The sequence below is a fragment of the Oncorhynchus kisutch genome, linkage group LG9, assembly GCF_002021735.2.
Source record: "Oncorhynchus kisutch isolate 150728-3 linkage group LG9, Okis_V2, whole genome shotgun sequence".
Lineage (NCBI taxonomy): Eukaryota > Metazoa > Chordata > Actinopteri > Salmoniformes > Salmonidae > Oncorhynchus > Oncorhynchus kisutch.
Genome location: NC_034182.2, coordinates 15,671,337 through 15,692,154, shown reverse-complemented (window position 1 = coordinate 15,692,154; position 20,818 = coordinate 15,671,337). Strand labels below are relative to the sequence as shown.

The window sequence follows — 20,818 nt, the reverse complement described above, 5'->3', positions numbered from 1 at the left end:
GAAGGCCTAGGCCCTATACAGTTTCAGTTTCAACAGAGTTTCTGATCCCCCGACTAAAAGTGGACTTGGCTCACAGACAGGGCCCCCTGGGAGTCTCCAGTTTACCCCATTTCTTTCTCTCTTTCTCCCCCTCTTTCTTTCTCTCTCTCTCTGGGGTGTTGACAATTCTGCCGTTCATCTCCTAGCTAGTCTCTGGGGACGATAGCCTAGCTGGTGCCATAGCAACACACTTGATCCATACGGCGACTGACAAAGAGGAGAAGGTCAGAGAACACAAGCAACAAGTAACCCACACAGACAGACAGACACACGCACAAACGCATACGTACACACACTCTCTCTTCTCACCGCCTCTTTGAGTGTGTGAACCAACTAACTCTAGCTCTGTGTACTTGTTTTCAGCTCTAACACAAGTCAGTACAGGCATAACACTCCATGTTATGGCCTCACGTCAATTAGCAGACGATCTTATCCATTGCGACTTACAGTTAGTGCATTGATCTTAAGATAACTAGGTGGGACAACCACATACGTCAGTCATAGTAAGTACATTTCCCTCAAAGTAGCTTTCAGCAAAGTCAGTGGTAGTAGAGGGGAAAAGTCAAGTGTGAGTGTTAGTTTACGAAAGTTTCAAAAAATGTTTTACCACTCAGTGTGCCCTGCAGCACGGTATGTAGGGTGTAAGATTACTGACAGAGCTGACAACACAGAAAACACTGCGGTAACTACCCCCAAATAGCCCCTAGGACTGAACACTGACTAACTAACATTATATTTTCATCCTTAGACCTCTTGTCTGACACACATATGACAACTTTACTACCCGGGAGGGAGGTTAAGGTCAGTGGTGGATGTATCAGATTACAAACAAAAAGAGGTGAAAAAAAACTCTGAAAAATAAAAATCGAACCACTTTATGAGGACTTGTAATACTGCTAATGTCATGACTGGCCTCTTTCCAGGAGTACATTTTGGGTCACAAGGCAGTGTTAGGGCCGTGGAGTGGGAGGGTGTGTGTGTGTGCGCGTGCGTATCAGTTTTCCTCCGCTGTGTCACAACACTCCCGCACAAAGACAACGGGGAAACCCTGGACATCAGATTGGACGGGAACCTCTTCAACATTAGGAGGCTTCAAGCCTCCACGAAGCTCTATTCTGAACACGTAACGCCGATGTTCGCGTTCCTGTGGCACATACCCCACAAGCTTTTTTACAAGCCACCCTCACAGCAACTGTTGAGGGAATACAGCAGAATCGGGGGCTGTCTGTTAACATCCCAAAAACAGAGGTCCTATGTCAGTGGTCATCTGATCCTCTGCCTGAAATACCCGCGTTCTCCATCTCTGACTCCTCACTTGCCATTGTGCCACACTTTAAATATCCTGAAAGCATCCTCTCAGACGACCGCAACATCATCCAGGATATCCAAAATCGGGTCAAACAGGCCTCATCCTCCTTTGGACGGCTAAGGAAGAGGGGTTTCAACAACCTGAACCTACACACCAAAGTGGCAGTGTGTATATACACTCCTTTATGGATGTGAAACATTGACAGCCTACAGCCGACACTTAAAACAACTGGAGTCCTTTCACATAAAATGCCTACAATGCATTTCGAAAGTGACCTGGCAGGACCGTGTTCCACACACAGAGAATCTTCAGAGAACCAACTGCAGGAGCATTGAGGCATCCGTCAGACACCACCAGCTTAGATGGCTCGGCCATGCCGTCCGGATACCAGAGGATCGACAGAGAAGACATACGACCACAACGCCTGCACCAGCATCAACGGGACAGGCCTTTGTGTGCTCTGTCTGTGGCAGATCGTGTGCATCCCGCATCGGATTATAGTCATCAGCAAACCCACAAGCAGTAGTGGAAGTCATCATCGCATACGATGGACTACCTCAAGTAAGTAAGTGTGTGAGTCAGGCCCACGCTCTAGGAAGTTACTAGCGGAGGAGAGGAAAGGGTGAGCGGGGGTATTTTCATAAGGAAGGAAGTTGGGAGCAAAGGCTCTGATTTGACGTTGGTTTCACCGAGGACATGCAATCGCCAACCTTTTTCTCTCTCTTTCTCTGTCTCTCTCGCATTCCAACCTCCAGAATATTTTTGAACAGCTGTATCTCCTGCCATCCTTTGCTTTGTGTGCTCCTACGGAGGGAGGGGAAAGGCAAATGTTCAATGTGTGTGTGTGTGTGTGTCTGTGCATGCATGGTGTGTGTATGCGTGTGTTTGGTCTGGTGTGTATGTGTGCTTGTCTTGTGTGGGGTTGGGTGTCAGTGTACGTCCCCATGTGTTCTTTGACCGTTACCTCACCTATCCTCTGGCACTGTAAACCTAGAGCTGTCAATTATTCATACACGCATACATGCATGCATACGCACCCACCCACCCACCCACCCACACACACACACACACACACACACACACACACACACACACACACACACACACACACACACACACACACACACACACACACACACACACACACACACACACACACACACACACACACACACAGATACACACACCCTGAGGATATACAATGGGTAACAATGTTGCTCTCTCTCCCACAGGACATGAGGCAGACGTTCAACCCTATATGTTACCCTGATGCCTTCTCTATAACACACACACATATATCAGTGTTCTGCTCTTTCTCTGGGCGATGCCAGATGGACAGCAGCATTGTCCTCTGAATATCTTGAGCCGGACAAATGATATGCTGAGGAATAGGAAACCTTCAAATATGGAGCCTCTATCATAGGAATCCCGTGAGCGGATATTGAAATTTAAAGCTAGTTGGAATATCTGTGAAATTACTATCTTACTAGAAACTCCCCACTATTGGTGTGAAAGGTTACTGTTATACATGTTTTATACAAGCCTAGGAGTATTGAAAGCATCAAACACCCATAAGAATGTCTGGCAGTGAATGCTGTTACACATTAACACGGCTTATGAGTAAGAGAAATGGACAGAGTGAGTAAGGGAAGAAAGGGACAGAGAGAGAGAGAGAGAGAGGGGTGGGGGGTAAAAGACAGAGGCAGGAGACAGGTGTTTACAGCACTAATAATAAATCCCTTCATAGCACCCTCACAAGTTCTCTTTCTCCTGACCACGTTCTCCCTCCTCTCTCTCTATCATTGAGTCATGCTACATGAGCTGCGTGGAATCTCTGGCTCTCTGGCAAACAGCAATTGGTCTGGAATAGGACACAGGAATTACAACAGGGGTCTTCAACAATTTCTTGCACAGGGACCCCGACTCAGGCAAACCGGCAACATAAGCGTCCCTTTCTCAGGACCCTGTCTTTCAAAGCTAATTCGTAAAAACAACTTCACAGATCTTCATTGTAAAGGGTTTAAACATTGTTTCCCATGCTTGTTCAATGAACCACAAACAACGAATGAACATGCACCTGTGGAACAGTCGTTAAGATACTAACAGCTTACAGACGGTAGGCAATTAAGGTCACAGTTATGAAAACTTAGGACACTAAAGAGGCCTTTCTACTGACTCTGAAAAACACCAAAATAAAGATGCCCAAGGTCCCTGCCCATCTGCGTGAACGTGCCTTAGGCATGAGGACTGTAGATGTGGCCAGGGCAATAAATTGCAATGTCCGTACTGTGAGACTCCTAAAACAGCGCTACAGGGAGACAGGACGAACAGCTGATCATCCTCACAGTGGCAGACCACGTGTAACAACACCTGCACAGGATCGGTACATCCGAACATCACACCTGCGGGACAGGTACAGGATGGCAACAACAACTGCCCGAGTTACACCAGGAACGCACAATCCCTCCATCAGTGTTCAGACTGTCCGCAATAGGCCGAGAGAGGCTGGACTCAGGGCTTGTAGGCCTGTTGTAAGACAGGTCCTCATCAGACATCACTGGCAACAACGTCGCCTATGGGCACAAACCCACCGTTGCTGGACCAGACAGGACTGGCAAAAAGTGCTCTTCAATGGCGAGTCGCGGTTTTGTCTCACCAGGGGTGATGATAAATGATTTGCGTTTATCATCGAAGAAATGAGAGTTACACCGAGGCCTGTACTCTGGAGCGGGATTGATTTGGAGGTAGAGGGTCCGTCATGGTCTGGGGTGGTGTGTCACAACATCATCGGACTGAGCTTGTTGTCATGGCAGGCAATCTCAACGCTGTGCATTACAGCGAAGACATCCTCCTCCCTCATGTGGTACCCTTCCTGCAGGCTCATCCTGACAAGACCCTCCAGCATGACAATGCCACCAGCCATACTGCTCGTTCTGTGTGTGACTTCCAAGACAGGAATGTCAGTGTTCTGCCATGACCAGCGAAGAGCCCGGATCTCAATCCCATTGAGCATGTCTGGGACCTGTTGGATCAGAGGGTGAGGGATAGGGCCATTCTCCCCCAGAAATAAAGTTGGAAAGGTACTATCCTTTTTTCTACTGTAGGTATGAAATTCAACATTAATGTAATCTGTGGTTGCTTGCGATATTCATAAAAACATATAAAAAATGTAACTGTCCCAATAATTTCCCCCTGCAGTACCATGGATCCCCGGTTGAACGCCCCTGGATTAGAACACAGAGGGAGGGAGGTATGGAGAGAACAAGGGAGTGTGTGATAGACATAAAGAGACAGACAGAGGGAGAGATTGAGACCGGGAGATAGGGAAAGTAAAAGAGGGATAGAGGGAGGGAGAGGGGGATGGGAGGAAGAGGCAGTCATGAATGCAGGTGGAGACTGGCTGATTTATGACTCACTGTCTAAACATCGGCGGTTTTCTACTACTGTAACTCACAAGTAGACACACACACACTACGCTTAGCTCATCATGTCCTGGTGTTATGCATACACCGTGCTGGAACCAATACAGCTGGAGAGGTTTGGAAGGCCCACGTTTAAATCCTTCACACAATCCCTTTAATGTAGCCATCTTTAATACATTAATCCCAATGAATCTCTCCTATTAGCAAGTCATCTATCCCAAAGTATCCTTATTATCACTCAGAGGAAATCAAATTGATGAGATTAACATTTAAAGAGAGAGTACCATCCACACTGACAGAAAGCACCCAACTCCTAATCTTGCCAACATCAATTAGAATTCTAGCCATTAAGCTTCAGTCCCTCGACATTTGAGTGACAGCTATCAAGATGCACACATAGCAGAGCGAGAGAGCAATGACGAGGTGTGCATACAGTATCTGAAAAACACCAAAAGAAAGATGCCCAGGGTCCCCTGCCCATCTGCGTGAACGTGCAAGCCAAACGTGGTCCCCGATAATTGCTTACTATATATGTGACATAGTACGCAATTATTGGGGACCACGTTTGGCTTGTGAGAGCTACTGGCTAAAAAGTATACAAAAGCACCAGATAATCTCTTTAATCCTGCTGCTCCTATTTGCTCCCTTGGTCACACGACCAGCCCTATTAGAGAAAATATGTCAGCAGGGAAAGAGATCCCTCTCTGTGTGTCAGGGCCATTCTGACTGGTGATTGGCTGAAATCTGACTCCTCACTTCACAATAAACACCTCCATTTGAACCCGTCCTGTGCTGAGCGCTACAGTAGGTGCTTGTAGCTCATGGTGCGCAGCGCTCCTGCAAGATTCCCTGTAGGTGTTTGAGAGGCTGCAGCATAGAGAGATGTTGACGAACACAAACACACCTTTTTAATGTGTGAGCATTGTGTTTTCAGTGAAGGAAAATGTAGCTACAGTGAAATGAATGGAAATCAAATGGAAACCCACGACAAGAAGTGAAGTAACTCTGTTAAAGAATGGAGTCTGTAAAGCAGGGATCATCAACTAGATTCAGCCGAGGGACGATTTTTACTTTAGGGGAAGGTTGGGGTGCCGGAACATGTTTACAAGTCATTTGTAGACTGCAAATTGACGGCAAGAAGCCCATACAGATATAATGTTTGACTAAAACATAATCATCTTAAACCTTGCTTACATTTGCACACAATCACATCTCTCTATTATCTCTATTATGGGTGGGAATTCTTGAGAACAGATATCTTTTAAAAAAATCACTTGGAGCTGACTGGTGTTTATCCAGTCTTTTATGTCCCGTCCCACCCCCCAATTTTGTATTTTTGTGCATTTAAAAAACTTGGGGGGCCAAATAAAAGCACCCGCGGGCCGAATCGAGTTGGGGAACCCTGCTGTAAAGACATGCAAACCTGTGAGACACTCAACAACATGTTGGATAACACACTATGGACTAGAACCAAACTAACCATAGAACCACCGCAAGACTAGACCACAACTAGAGCAAGACCAGAGACCAGACTAGAGCCAGACTAACCCCAAGACTAGTACTACCACCAGTACTTGCAGTACTAGAACTAACACCAGTACTAGAGCTAAGACACTAGAGGCCATGCTACTGTACCTCCTTGTGTGTCAGCTCCAGCCAGGCAGTATAAAGAGGGACCCCCAGCACCCCACTGGACCCCAGCAGGTGCAGGCTGTCCTGGGTAGACCATGGGAGAGAGAGGGGTGTGTTAGATCCATTAAGATCTGCAACCAGTGTGTGTGTGTGTGTGTGTGTGTGTGTGTGTGTGTGTGTGTGTGTGTGTGTGTGTGTGTGTGTGTGTGTGTGTGTGTGTGTGCGTGTGCATGTGTGTGTGCGTGTGTATGTGGACTACAGCACCAACAGTGGATCCTCTAGTCTAGTGTACGTGTGTGTGTTTGTCTGTGTCTGCATGACAGGGAGTATGCATGTGTATGCATGTTTGAGAGAAATAGCTTTTGCTCATTTAGATCTCAGTGACTGGATTATTCTGTACGTTCTCGGCTCAGCACTAAAATGCTGAGCCGGATAAATAAAAAAAGTTATATCAGTTATAACTCCAGGTATATCAGCTAATATAGTGAACCACAAATATTATCTCCCTACAAAACCAATGACTTTGGCGGATATGACTCCCATTTTAAAATACACATTTTAACTCACTCAGAGTTTATGATCATGAGTCCAGCTGTGAGCAGTGAACAGAGCCTTCTTAACTGTTCTGAGGTGCTAGCACTGATGACAAATTCTGCCTTTGAGCTCTGGAGTAATGAGCGTCAAGACATACCAAAGAATAACAAGCTGGCTTCCTTTAAAACACTCCCCTACGAGACATAGAGACTGGCTTTAACCTAGAAAACATACATTTAACCCCTCAGACATTTAGGGAGCAGCAGAGCCCCCCCCCCCCACACACACACACGCACACACCCCTATGCCCACACCCCACACCCCTACAGGGGTCTCCACCTGGGTGTTGGAACACATAACGCCCACCCCAGAGTCCAGTTATCTGTTGGGGGATAAATCTCACTGTGAGTAGATAGATCATCCCCACTACCACACTACCCCTCCATCATCTCTCTGCACTGTTTGCATAGAAATGATCATTCGTAGAGCAGAGACACACAGAGAAACAGAGACACTGTATATCACACTGGCTGTCCTGGGTAAAAATGCTTCCTGAAACACAAGCAAATCCCTCTGCCATAACACTAGCTGCTCTGCTTGGTAGAGCTAGCATGGCTGAGGTAATAAGATAAAACTGGTGGAGGGTGAGAGAGGAGAGAGAGAGCAGGCAAACACTGCGTTGTCCTGTGAGAATGACCCAGCAGGGGGTCCAGTGAGGCTAGACCTGTTTGTGTAGCCTGGTCCCAGATCTGCTAATACTGTGTATAGCCAACTCGCATGGTCACTGCCTGTGCTACTCCCTCTGGTCCTAGGACAGTGGTTCCCAACCAGGGGTACAAGGGCCCATGTGGGTACTTGGCTTATCCACAGGGGGTACTTGAGAAGACTCATGAGACCATAGACCTACTGGTAAAATGCACATGAGGGGGTACTTCAGCCGATTTATGCCGAAACTTAAGCCGGTTTGTATGCGCCAATAAATACTCCGATCAATGCAGAAATAAAGTGCTACTTTTTCTTGAAAAAAGGAATTCCATGTGACAGTATAGTCACGGTAATCTCCTCTTATGCACTCTGGATATTGCATTGGTACTACCCAACTCACTAACGACCATCAGGTCTCTAATGGTCTGGTGCTCGCTGCTCTATTGTCTCTCGAACCACTCTGACATCACATCAAACCCTTATCATCAAAACAGTGTCATGCTTTTAAAACTCACCTCACTGTGAATGAACAAGCTAAACAATGAAGTTCAACAACAGGTTGAAACTGAGCGGAAAACATGTTTGTTGTTTCAAAGCCCAACACAGCGAAATGGACAGCGCTTTCTACGGTGATGATTCATTCAAAACCCCCATATACATATTAGAGCTTATGCATAGGCCTATATATATATATATATATATATATATATATATATATTGCCTACCGCATATTACGCACGGCAGAATTTGTATTTTTATTTAAATGAGCTAGGTGATCCTGTTGGTTCATTGATTGTGCAGGGTTAGCCTACAATTATAGTGAATTTGTATTTGATTTTGAATAGCTTAGCAATAGGGCATTTTTTTACATTATTATAATTAATAGGCTGACACATTACCTTTAGCTACAGAATATCTTACCACCATGCGTTTCCATCTCCTCCGCTCTCTCCTCCTTTCTAGAGTGTGCAGAGAGAGGGGTGGCAACAGTTTAATGAAATGTTTTGTTGTGAAAACATGTTACTATTGATGTTCCCAAACAGATTTCACTTTGTTTAAGCACTGGGTAGCTGCAGGAACAGGGTTGGAGAGCTCATGGCATTCAGAATTCTGGCAGAATATCACCTGTCGTGTATCGAGAGGATGCATGCTCCTCAAACAATGGTTGATGGGTGGAGTGAAATAACAGGCAAAGACTACCTGGCATAATGGAAAAAACAAACCCATTCTCTAAGGCATTGTAAGGTTTGTATCATTCACAGCTAAAGTTTCCAAATATCTCTAAAACTAGCCTATGGGACCTGTTTCAAATGATTACTTTTACGCTCAATATAGACACTTCATATTGCCACTCGCTCCCGAATGGGAAAAATATCCTTTCTATTTTATTCAGCTAAATTTGATTATATTCTCCTTACTATAAAAACATAACAATATATAATAATGGCACGGGACATACAGTGAGGGGAAAAAGTATTTGATCCCCTACTGATTTTGTACGTTTGCCCACTGACAAAGAAATGATCCGGCTATAATTTTAATGGTAGGTTTATTTGAACAGTGAGAGACAGAATAACAACAACAAAAAATCCAGAAAAACGCATGTCAAAAATGTTATAAATTGATTTGCATTTTAATGAGGGAAACAAGAATTTGATCCCCTCTGCAAAACATGATTTAGTACTTGGTGGCAAAACCCTTGTTGGCAATCACAGAGGTCAGACGTTTCTTGAAGTTGGCCACCAGGTTTGCACACATCTCAGGAGGGATTTTGCCCCACTCCTCTTTGCAGATCTTCTCCAAGTCATTAACGTTTCGAGGCTGACGTTTACACCACAGTGATACTTCCTTCCCAGACAATCATCCTTCTGAGAGATGACGTGACATCACTTCCTGCTTCATAATCATCAAAACCTGAACAGTCCAAGAACATCCCTCTCTTTCTCTTTGTGTGTTTCCTGTTTAGCTCTCTCTCTGTGTGTGTGTGTGTGTGTGTGTGTGTGTGTGTGTGTGTGTGTGTGTGTGTGTGTGTGTGTGTGTGTGTGTGTGTGTGTGTGTGTGTGTGTGTGTGTCTTGTGCCAACTCCTCTTGCTGTCCTTGAGAAGTCGCTGCTCTACATCCAAAATAAAGTGGGAATTTCAAAAATGTCTCCTATTGTGTGAAATCTTCAATAGGGACGGCACCCCCGCCCTGCATGAGTCTACCCACCACACACACCACCGTAAATCACCTTGCACAATGCAAGTGTTTCTGTTACCATTGTGGCCCAATGCCCCTCATAGCCCATCCCCTTGTGGCCTCTGAACTATGGTTTTGGTGAGAAAGAGGAATGGGTGCGTGCAGGGGCAGGGGCACCCTCGGTCCCTGACCCCATAACTCAGAGCAGACTGTTAGGGGCTGTTTGGCGTGACTGGGCCTCTCCACTCTGATTTGGACGACCCTTAATCTAACCGGTGCCTTGAGAAGTCTTGAATAGGCCATAAAAATATCATAGGCTGTGCCCCAAATGGCATTGCATTCCCTACAAAGTGCACTATGTTTTCCCAGGGCCCATAGAGCTCTGGTCAAAAGTAGTGCACTGTGTATGGAATAGGATGCCACGCGGAAAGCAGACATAGAGAATCCCTTTATAAGTTCTCCAAGGCTCTGATGTAGAAAGTGATAGGTCTTCTGAGCTTAGTCTGGCTTTAGATGAAGGCCTGGATGCAATCTGGACTGTCAGGGCCAGGTTTGGCTGTTCTAAATCTGACTGGGGTGAGGTATAACATAAGGTGACAGCGTGCCTGGTTGCAGTAGCCTCTTCCTAGATTTAAGGAATTTCAGCGAATTAGTGGACAGCAAGGTTATTATAGTGTTTTTATATCTATTCATTTTTCGATTTTTATTTGCAATTATGATTTGCTCATTTTTATTTGGTTTTAGTTGTATAAAAATATGTATATTTTCTTTTTATATTTGGTTTTAGTTGTATAAAAATATGTATATTTTCTTTTTTTATTTGGTTTTAGTTGTATAAAAATATGTATATTTTCTTTTTTTATTTGGTTTTAGTTGTATAAAAATATGTATATTTTCTTTTTTTATTTGGTTTTAGTTGTATAAAAATATGTATATTTTCTTTTTATATTTGGTTTTAGTATTAGGGATAGAAAGCATGCGTGGGAGGCTAGTTTTTTGTGAAATGTTTTGTGTCACTTCTTGCAACTGGGGGCAGGAATACATAAGGTGATTTGTCAGGTCATAGGTGAGTTTTGGTTGAATTATTAGGTCAAATCTCATCGTGACTTGGATTTATTAAAAGGAATAGCGTACAGACTGGAGCAAAAAAGATGTCGGAAGGAAACTTTCACTCGCGTTTGTTTACACCAATCCAGCGCTTTTAAACTTTAGTAGTACATGTAAGAAGAAGCTAGTTAGCTATCTAGCCATTTCTTTCCATTAGCTACTGATAACTAGTGATAGTGATCAAAGAATGTGTACACACTGACCAGATACTGGACTGACCACTCTAACAATGGGAATAATTGTCGGCAAAGGAGGTTGGATCAGGCAGGGACATTCTAGCCAATGAGAGGGCAGATACGCATTTGTACCACAGGCACAACTCTGATACAAAATAGTTATTCTCAAAGTTATATCAGTACATTCAAAGCAACCTAAACAATACAGCTACTTTATCAAGTAATGGACCTGAGGACAGTCAGACCTGTTCCCGAAAAGGCCTGTGGAAAAAACAGACCTAAACATGCCCATTCAGAACCGAGAGTAGAAAGAGAGAGAGAGAAAAAGGAGCCAGCTCCATCAATAAATGAGAGATATTGACCAAATGATCTGTGTCCTTATTAACTGCCAATGACAAATAAAATCAAAAACAATCAGTTGTGTTTTGATGTGTAGCATATTCAAAATGTTATAGCCTATTGTTTTATTGATTATTACATCCCTAAAACAATAATTGTCCACCTTACGGTTAAGCTGTCTAAGATTTGAGCAATAAATGCATCAGGGCATTGCATGAATATGCTATACATTCGGAATGTATTCAGACCCCTTCCCTTTTTCCATTGTTACATTACAGTCTTATTCTAAAATGGATGAAATTATTTATTTTTCTCATCAATCTTCACACAATACCCCAGTGAAAACAGATTTTTTTTTAAATGGTCTTGTCCATTAAAATAACATCACATTGATCAAAAATCCAGTGTAGACATGTTGTAAATGACTATTGTAGCTGGAAACGGCAGATTTCTTATGGAATATCTACATAGGCATATAGAGTCTCATTATCTGCAACCATCACTAATGTGTTCCAATGGCACGTTGTGTTAGCTAATCCAAATCCAAGGCTAATTGATCATTAGAAAACCCTTTCGCAATTATGTTAGCACAGCTGAAAACTGTTGTTCTGATTAAAGAAGCAATAAAACTGGCCTTTAGACTAGTTGAGTATCTGGAGCATCAGCATTTGTGGGTTCGATTACAGGCTCAAAAAGGCCAGAAACAAAGTACTTTCTTCTGAAACTCATCAGTCTATTCTTGTTCTGAGAAATGAAGGCTATTCCATTTGAGAAACTGCAAAGAAACTGAAGATCTCGTACAACGCTGTGTACTACTCCCTTTACAGGACAGCAGAAACGGGCTCTGACCAGAATAGAAAGAGGAGTGGGAGGTCCTGGTGCACAATTGAGAACAAGACAAGTACATTAGAGTGCCTTGTTTGAGAAACAGACGCCTCACAATTCCTCAACTGGCAGCTAAATAGTACCAGTGAAGAGGCGTTCCTCTGTCCAGTGTCTGTGTTCTTTTGCCCATCTTAATCTTTTATTTTTATTGGCCAGTCTGAGATATGGCTTTGCAACTGCCTAGAAGGACAGCATCCCGGAGTTGCCTCTTCACTGATGACATTGAGACTGGTGTTTTGCGGGTACTATTTAATGAAGCTGCCAGTTGAGGACTTGTGAGGCGTCTGGAAAGATTTCCACCAGTCTAATGTCCATTGCTCGTGTTTCTTGGCCCAAGCAAGTCTCTTTTTCTTATTGGTGTCCTATAGTCGTGGTTTCTTTGCAGCAATTTGTCCATGAAGGCCTGATTCGCACAGTCTCTTCTGAACAGTTGATGTTGAGATGTGTCTGTTACTTGAATTCTGTGAAGCATTTATTTGGGCTTTTATTTGGCATTTATTTGGGCACTGAACTCTAATGAAGTTATCCTCTGCAGCAGAGGTAACTCTGGGTCTTCCTTTCCTGTGGCGGTCCTCATGAGAGCCAGTTTCATCATAGCTCTTGATGGTTTTTGCGACCGCACTTGAGGAAACCTTCAAAGTAATTGAAATTTTCCGGATTGTCTGAACTTCATGTCTTAAAGTGATGATGTAATGTGCTTATTTGAGCTGTTCTTGCCATAATATGAACTTGGTCTTTTACCAAATAGGGCTTATCGTCTGTATACCCCCCTACCTAGTCACAACACAACTGATTGGCTCAAACAGATTCCACAAATGAACCTTTAACAAGGCACATTCCAGGTGACTACATCGTGGGAGAATGCCGAGAGTGTGCAAAGCTGTCATCAAGGCAAACGGTGGCTATTTTGATATGTTTAACACTTTTTTTGGTTATTATATGATTCCATGTGTTATTTCATTGTTTTGATGAATAAAGAAAAACCCTGGAATGCGTAGCTGTGTCCAAACGTTTGACTGGTACTGTATATATAAAGTAAGAGAAGCCCTAGAGAGATCGAGAGAAAGATCGAGATATGCCGGTGCCATGTTCCCGACACAGACATAAATAAAAGTTAGAAAATTGCAACAAACCTGAATAGCGAGTTTCACACAGTCCATTCACACAGTCCCTCTTAAGGATCGGCCCCTTCATTAAAAGAATTTAGCCTAAAATGACATACCCAGATCTAACTGCCTGTAGCTCAAGGATATGCATTTTCTTGGTATCATTTGAAAGGAAACAAGTTGAAGTGTGTGGAAATGTGAAAGGAATGTAGGAGAATATAACACATTAGATCTGGTAAAAGATAATACAAAGAATAAAACAAAATTTATTTTGGGTTTGTACCATGAAATGCAAGAGAAAGGTCATAATGTATTATTCCAGCCCAGGAGCTATTTAGATAGTAGTGTATGTGCAATGTTTTAGGCTGATCCAATGAACCATTGGATTTATGTTCAAAATGTTGTATCAAGACTGCCCAAATGTGACTTATTTGTTTATTAATAACTTTTCATGTTCAAAACTGTGCCCTCTCCTCAAACAAAAGCATGGTATTATTTCACTGTAATAGCTACTGTAAATTGGACAGTGCAGTTAGATTAACGCTGCGCCAACATTCTTCTCATCTTTGTCCAGTACAATTTTAAAACTCATTGTCTGAGAATTGTTTTACTTCAATGGAAAAGGCCTCCATCTTCACAATCAATAGTAGCCTAGGCTAGGACTCCTTTCACTGGCTCTCTACTCAGCAGCAGGCGCACATGAGGTGAGCAGCCGGAATACATAACAAGCTTGCGCAGTTGTCATTACCTCACACACATTAAATTAACAGAGGACGGGTCCAATCTATAATACATTTTTAGTTACACCTACCCAACCCAGATCCGAGACAAAAGTCAGAATTTAGGACCGGGTCGGATCTCGGAATTTCAGGTCTGTTGGACTCGTGAAGACCTCTAGTGTGCGTGTGAGCTCGCCCATGCATGCGCGTGTGTGTGTGTATGTGTATGTGTTTTGGTTTGTTTTACGCTGCCGACAGTACACTAGTAGCTTAAAGGCGACAAGTCCAGTCATGGGAGAAACTAAACAAGCAAGAAAGAGGAGGATTTGGTTAAGAAACAAGAAATCTGCCCAGACTGGCAATGGCAGGGAAATTAATCACCCGTTCCCATGGTACTATACCCCCACAACACTCGCAGTACAACAAACAGAACAATGAAAACCAACATTCCTTAAGTTTGTACAGTGCAAATAACACTGTGCTTGTATTGAGATGAACGAAGTAGGGAACTGGCTTCAACTGAAATGTGTCTTCCGCATTTAACCAAACTCCTCTGAATCAGAGAGGTTCAGGGGGCTGCCTTAATCGACATCCACGTCTTCGGCGCCCGGGGAACAGTGGGTTAACTGCCTTGCTCATGGGGCAGAACGACAGATTTTTACCTTGTCAGCTCGGGGATTCGATCCAGCAACCTTTCGGTTACTGGCCCAACGCTCTAACCACAAAGTGCTACATGATATGTCGCTCGTTAACAATAACCATTCTCTTAGAGCTGGTTCCTATTGAAAGGTTGGGATTTGTCCTAAATACACCAATGACAACAGCCATGCTGCTCTAAAGAACATCTTTATCTATTTACATTTCTGAGACCAAATGCTTGTCAGTGCCAGCATGCCTGGTAGAAACAAGGCTAGTTGATAGGTAGTGCAACAAAATGCTAGATTGTTTTCTGCAATCCTGGTAAAGTCAGAACAGAGGCAGGTCCTCTTTAAGAGGGGGCTGAACAAAACTATACGTACAGTGGGCTCCAAAATGTGTGTAATTCATTTTGGACTCCACTGTACGTACGTACACACACACACACACACACACACAATCAGACAGCCAGACCCTGGATGTCTCCCAACCTGCAAGGAGGTTGGCCAATCACAATGCAGTAGTTCACATCTGATAAAACCGGGGTTAGGGGAAGCCCGGAAAGCGGGAATCAAAGACAGGCAGAAAATAAAGAAACCGGTGTCTTTTGTGACTAAAATGTACGAGGCTATTCTAAAGCTTCAACACAAGGCACATGCCTTCCAGGTAACATATGCTTTCCTGGAAACCGGTTGGAAAAGAGTCTAAAAGTCTGCGCTAAGAAACTCTCTCATGTTCAGAGAAGCATAACCTATAAGATAAGTTTGAGCTAGATGAGGTAGATGTTGTCAGCCTGCTATTGTAATTCAATGGGCCCGAGGCCATGGAAGTTTGTGGGAAAATAACACCCAGCAATTTACTGTCACAATATATACCTTTGGTGGTGAATTTGATCCACACTATGAAATAAGCCTTATAATGCTCCTTAAGATTGGCTTTCATACAGCGAGTAAGGAAAATCACAGCCGTGTTTCACCCTGTTCGAACAGTTCACATGTAATAAAATGATGGTTAACTCAGACACACACACGACTCATACAATCTTCATGATATAATCATGATCATTATGATTCAAATGTATGTAGTTCTGTCCTTGAGCTGTTCTGGTCTATTGATGTTCTGTATTATGTTGTTTCTTTGTGTTGGACCCCAGGAAGAGTAGCTGCTTTTGCAACAGCTAATGGGGATCCTAATAAAATACCAAATACCAAAAATGAATATGGTACTTAAATGTAGTCACACTTTATTTCGATAGTCCATAATAAATGATTGAAAGGTGGCCAAAACATCAACAGACTATCAACCAGGTTATCTGAGTAGGTGAACATGACAGGTACGCAGACTTCTCCACTGGGGTGTCCATTATATTTGTCTTCAACATATGTTTACAGTTTCTATGTACCGCAACAAACAAGCCAGACGAGACAGCGAGATAAACACGGTGTAGCGGTGTCTTACCTTGTTGTAGTAGTGCAGCTGGACAGAGTGCCACTGGCCGTCACTGACCCCACCGGGAACAAAGGGATGGACCACGGTCTTTGACTCTCCTGGAGGAGGGAGAGAAAGTGATGGGGAGAGAGGGAAAGAGGGAGAGAGGAACGATAGGAAAGACAAGAGAGATGGAAAAGAGGCTGTGGTTAATTCAATACCATATTGTCTGTTGAATGTACATAACCTTGCATGCCAGACCTATAGGCTCTACTTTAATAGGGTGATAAATGTCTCCTATTATAGAAGTGCCATCGTACGACACTACTAACAAACAATACATGATTTGCAACATGCATTATTTAAAATATTTTTTTTACAGTGTCTAAGTACGTCAAAGTTCAAATCAACGTAAGGAAACCTACTTCTCTCCTCCGTTCATTCATGAAGCTAAAACATGAAACTCCAACATGGGGAAATAAAAACGCAGCCAGACTCACAAGGCCAGTCAGCTCACACAGTCATCATAAATCACACTCACTGTAAGAACACCAGGCTTTTCCCCAACCGTATCGATGGTTCTCATTCACAACGCCTGCAGAGCAACAATCACACCGGATTTACCCGGGGCTTTTACTGACTGTTTACCAAGGGCAAGGAGCCCTCTGGAAGAACTTACCCACTGACTCAGTCAGCAGTAACGCAACACCGTAGCTGTGTTACACAGAGCCATTAGTCATGGTGTTTAGCAGTCTTTATCAGAAAAACGCAATGACTTCTGCAGTGCGACGTTGCCTTTTCTCGTTGGCTGTGTGGTATAAACACCAGGGCTCCCTAGGCAATGGCAGTGAGACACACTCGGCGGAGTGGATTCAACAAGAGCTGTGTTTGTTTGCGTGCACATTGGTGTTTGAGCCAGAGGAAGCTGTGGCCCAGTCTTTGCTCCTCTGTTTATGAGCGTGTGTGAGCGGGGCTGAGCAGGGCTAAGGTGTAAGTAGGTCTTTATGGCTTGTTAAGTGTCTATACTGTCATGAATCAGTCAGCCCAGGCTCTGTTACTGGGGGAAACAGCTGCTCTCTGACCACAGGAAAACACTCATTCCTTTCACACAGCCAAAGCCAATGCATCTCTAGGTTTAACATCACAGCAGCACAGCCAGACAACTGTGAGGACACATTCTAACGAAATCCTGGAACTGTTTGTTTCACACTGGTCAAGGAGTTCAGCTGATAAGAGTGTTTACCAAGGTTTGTGAAAGCCACATTAATGAAATCATTACAGCGGAGTTGATTAATCAAGCTAATGTTAATACAAACAACTTGAAAGTCATTTTCCAGCTCTTTGTGTGAGCATGATTATTTGTTACTGTGGACACACACACTGCCGCCCGCTCACCTGCAGAGAAGGTGAGTTGGATCTGTTCCTCGATAATCTCCAAGGCGATAAAGTCGTGCTTCTCGTTAAATCTCCCATTGTACAGCAGCAGGGCATTCCTCTCTCTGGTGGCAAACCTGGGGGACAAGATGGACACAGGGTCAAACTTGTATTGTAAAAGTCACATTTGGTGGCGAAATGGCACCCATTCAAATCCGACATCTCAAATATGGTTAGCCAAATTATTTGTTTTGTGAACGATTATTCATTAGGTTTTTACAGTATGTGGCATAGTTAGACTGTCACAGAGTCTGTGTACCGAACCCAAACTGCCAGATAAGATACACTATATAAACAAAAGTATGTGGACACCCCTTCAAATTAGTGGATTTGGCTATTTCAGCCACATCCATTGCCGACAGGTGTATTAAATCGAGCACACAGCCATGTCATCTCCATAGACAAACATTGGCAGTAGAATGGCCTTACTGAAGAGCTCAGTGACTTTGAACGTGGCACCGTCATAGGATGCCACCTTTACGAACAAGTCAGTTTATCAAATTTCTGCCCTGCTAGAGCTGCCCCAGTCAACTGTAAGCGCTGTTATTGTGAAGTGGAAACATCTAGGAGCAACAAAGGCTCAACCGCAAAGTGGTAGGCCATACAAGCTCACAGTACGGGACCGCCGAGTGCTGAAGCACGTAGCGCGTAAAAATAGTTTGTCCTCGGTTGCAACACTCATTACCGAGTTCCAAGCTGCCTCTGGAAGCAACGTCAGTACAAGAACCGTTCGCCGGGAGCTTCATGAAATGGGTTTCCATGGCCAAGCATGCCAAGCATCGGCTAGAGTGGTGTAAAGCTTGCAGCCATTGGACTCTGGAGCACTGAAAACATGTTCTCTGGAGTGATGCATCACACTTCCCTATCTGGCAGTCCGGTGGCTAGTGCCAACTGTAAAGTTTGGTGGAGGAGGAATAATGGTCCGGGGCTGTTTTTCATGGTTCGGGCTAGGCCCCTTAGTTCCAGTGAAGGGAAATCTTAACGCTGCAGCATACAATGACATTCAAGACAATTATGTGCTTCCAACTTTGTGGCAACAGTTTGGGGAAGGCCCTTTTCTGTTTCAGTATGACAATGCCCCCGTCCATGAAACGAGATCCATACAGAAAAGGTTTGTCGAGATCAGTGTGGAAGAACTTGACTGGCCAGCACAAAGCCCTGACATCAACCCCATAGGACACCTTCGGGATGAATTGGAACGCTGACTGTGAACCAGGCCTAATCGCCCAACATCAGTGCCCAACCTCACTAATGCTCTTGTGGCTGAATGCAGCAAAGTTCCAACATCTAGTGGAAAGCCTTCCCAGAAGATTCAAGGCTTTTATAGCAACTAATGGGGGGACCAACTCCATATTAATGCCCATGATTTTGGAATGAAATGTTCCAAAATCATGGGCATTAAGGTGTCCACATACCTTTGGTCATGTAGTATATATGAAAGGTGGGATTTGGGGTTGGAAAAGTGTGTAAGGAAGGGGTGAGAAATTCCTGAGGAAGAAAAGAGGAAGAGAGACTTGAAGAACAATAAGGAAGTGGTCGTAAGACCAGTGGTCTAGAGACAGGAAGGAGGAAGTAGATGCCCTGCCCTGGTGGCCCATCTCCCTGTTAACCCCTGCCATAATGTGTGTGTGTTTGTCGGCCTGTGTGTATGCTATGAGGAGCACAGAGGGCACAAGAGTCAGACACCAGATGCCAGCAGGGCAGTGGGAGGTGCGGAGGGGGGCAGGGGGGCAGGAAGACACAGCCGATAAAAGAAAACAGTGATAAGAGTACCTCATCACAGGGCGCTTCCTGTTTTCACCCTGTTCTACCGCTTCTCACCGACACACACTCTGCTTTTCACATCAACCCACTTTTATGATCCTCACCCCACCTAGAAATTCAAATGGGACTAGCAACAGATCTGATATAATATTTACACTATTGTGCAAGTGCACTAGTTTTGACCAGAGCCACATAGGGCTGCCTCATAGAATGTAGTTTACTATAGGTTATGGTCCGGGAATATGGGGTCATTTGAGAGACAAAGAACTTGACCTGCATTCCCATTTCTGTGTTCCTGCCTTGACTAATATGGTTATGAAAGGTGTTGTAGCTCATTTTCCTAAACGGCAGTTTCAACAGATTCGAGCGTGAACACACACACACCCCTCTCATGTGTTTAATATAAGCGGTTTTGGTGTGAGCTCCGACACAATAAAGATGTCTCTACATGCCCCACTGAACTGATACACTGAACTGAGTGAAGTGTGTTTGTTTGTGCAAGCCTCCCTGTACCCAAATTACAGTTTACCACACACACGCAAACATGTACAGTACGCATGTCGCTCTGTTAACACACCTAGTCTGTGTAGCCGTGTGTGTGTGTGAGGTGAAGATCGACAGGAGATGAGAGAAGAGACGGTAAATGGGGAGTATAGTACAATTGATTCAGCTAGAGGAAGAGGAGGTAGACATAGATGGGGAGCTGAGACAGAGAGGGAGAGAGAGAGAGAGAGAGAGAGAGAGAGAGAGAGTAGATGGTTTCCAAGTACTCACATGAATGAGACAGTAAAGTGGAACCTCTGTCGCAGTCCTCTGAAGGTGATGAAGGACCGACCAGGGAAGGACCTGGTGGTCATCTCACAGTAAGGCTTCTCGTACTCTCCCGGGGGACACTGGCACATGAACCCCCCCACCAGCAGGTCCACACATTTCCCCCCATTCTTACACACCCCCGGGACACACCGCCCCGACCGGGCGTTCACCTCACACTGCTCGCCTAGGGAGAGAAGGGAGGAGGGAGACGGTAATGTTTAAGAGTGATATATACAGCCGGTCAGACACACACAAAGTCATATTGATAGACTGCATTCCCATTTCCCATTTCTGAGAGACAGAAGACACTGAGCAGACGTCACTGTTTCCATATTGCTCCGCTGAATGGTTCTCATGGAGAATCTAATAATAATAATCATGTTTTATTGTCACATACACCGGATAGGTGCAGTGAAATATGCTCATTTAAAGGGTCAGCCATACTAATACGGCGCCCAAGGAGGAAATTAGGGTTACTAACTACTGGTCTGGACATCACCACCACAGATACACAGCTCAGTTTCCCACTGACAGACTGTCTGTCTATGAGACCACAGGAAACTGGCTGACTGGCTCAAGTTTGCATGCCAAA

General features: G+C 44.2%; 1 protein-coding gene across 6 annotated transcripts in view; it reads right to left on the bottom strand.

Annotated features, from left to right (window-relative positions):
* The window catches only part of LOC109896330 (cadherin EGF LAG seven-pass G-type receptor 1), a 125,635-nt gene that overhangs the window by 42,291 nt on the left and 62,526 nt on the right, over nucleotides 1–20,818 (bottom strand). For all 6 annotated transcript variants that reach the window (XM_031832023.1, XM_031832022.1, XM_031832027.1 and 3 more), the window contains exons 5-7: nucleotides 20,188–20,410; nucleotides 17,611–17,726; nucleotides 16,246–16,334 (exon numbers count right to left, since the gene is read on the bottom strand). In XM_031832023.1, the coding sequence (XP_031687883.1) occupies nucleotides 16,246–16,334; nucleotides 17,611–17,726; nucleotides 20,188–20,410 (428 nt within the window). The remainder of the gene's footprint in view (nucleotides 1–16,245; nucleotides 16,335–17,610; nucleotides 17,727–20,187; nucleotides 20,411–20,818) is intronic.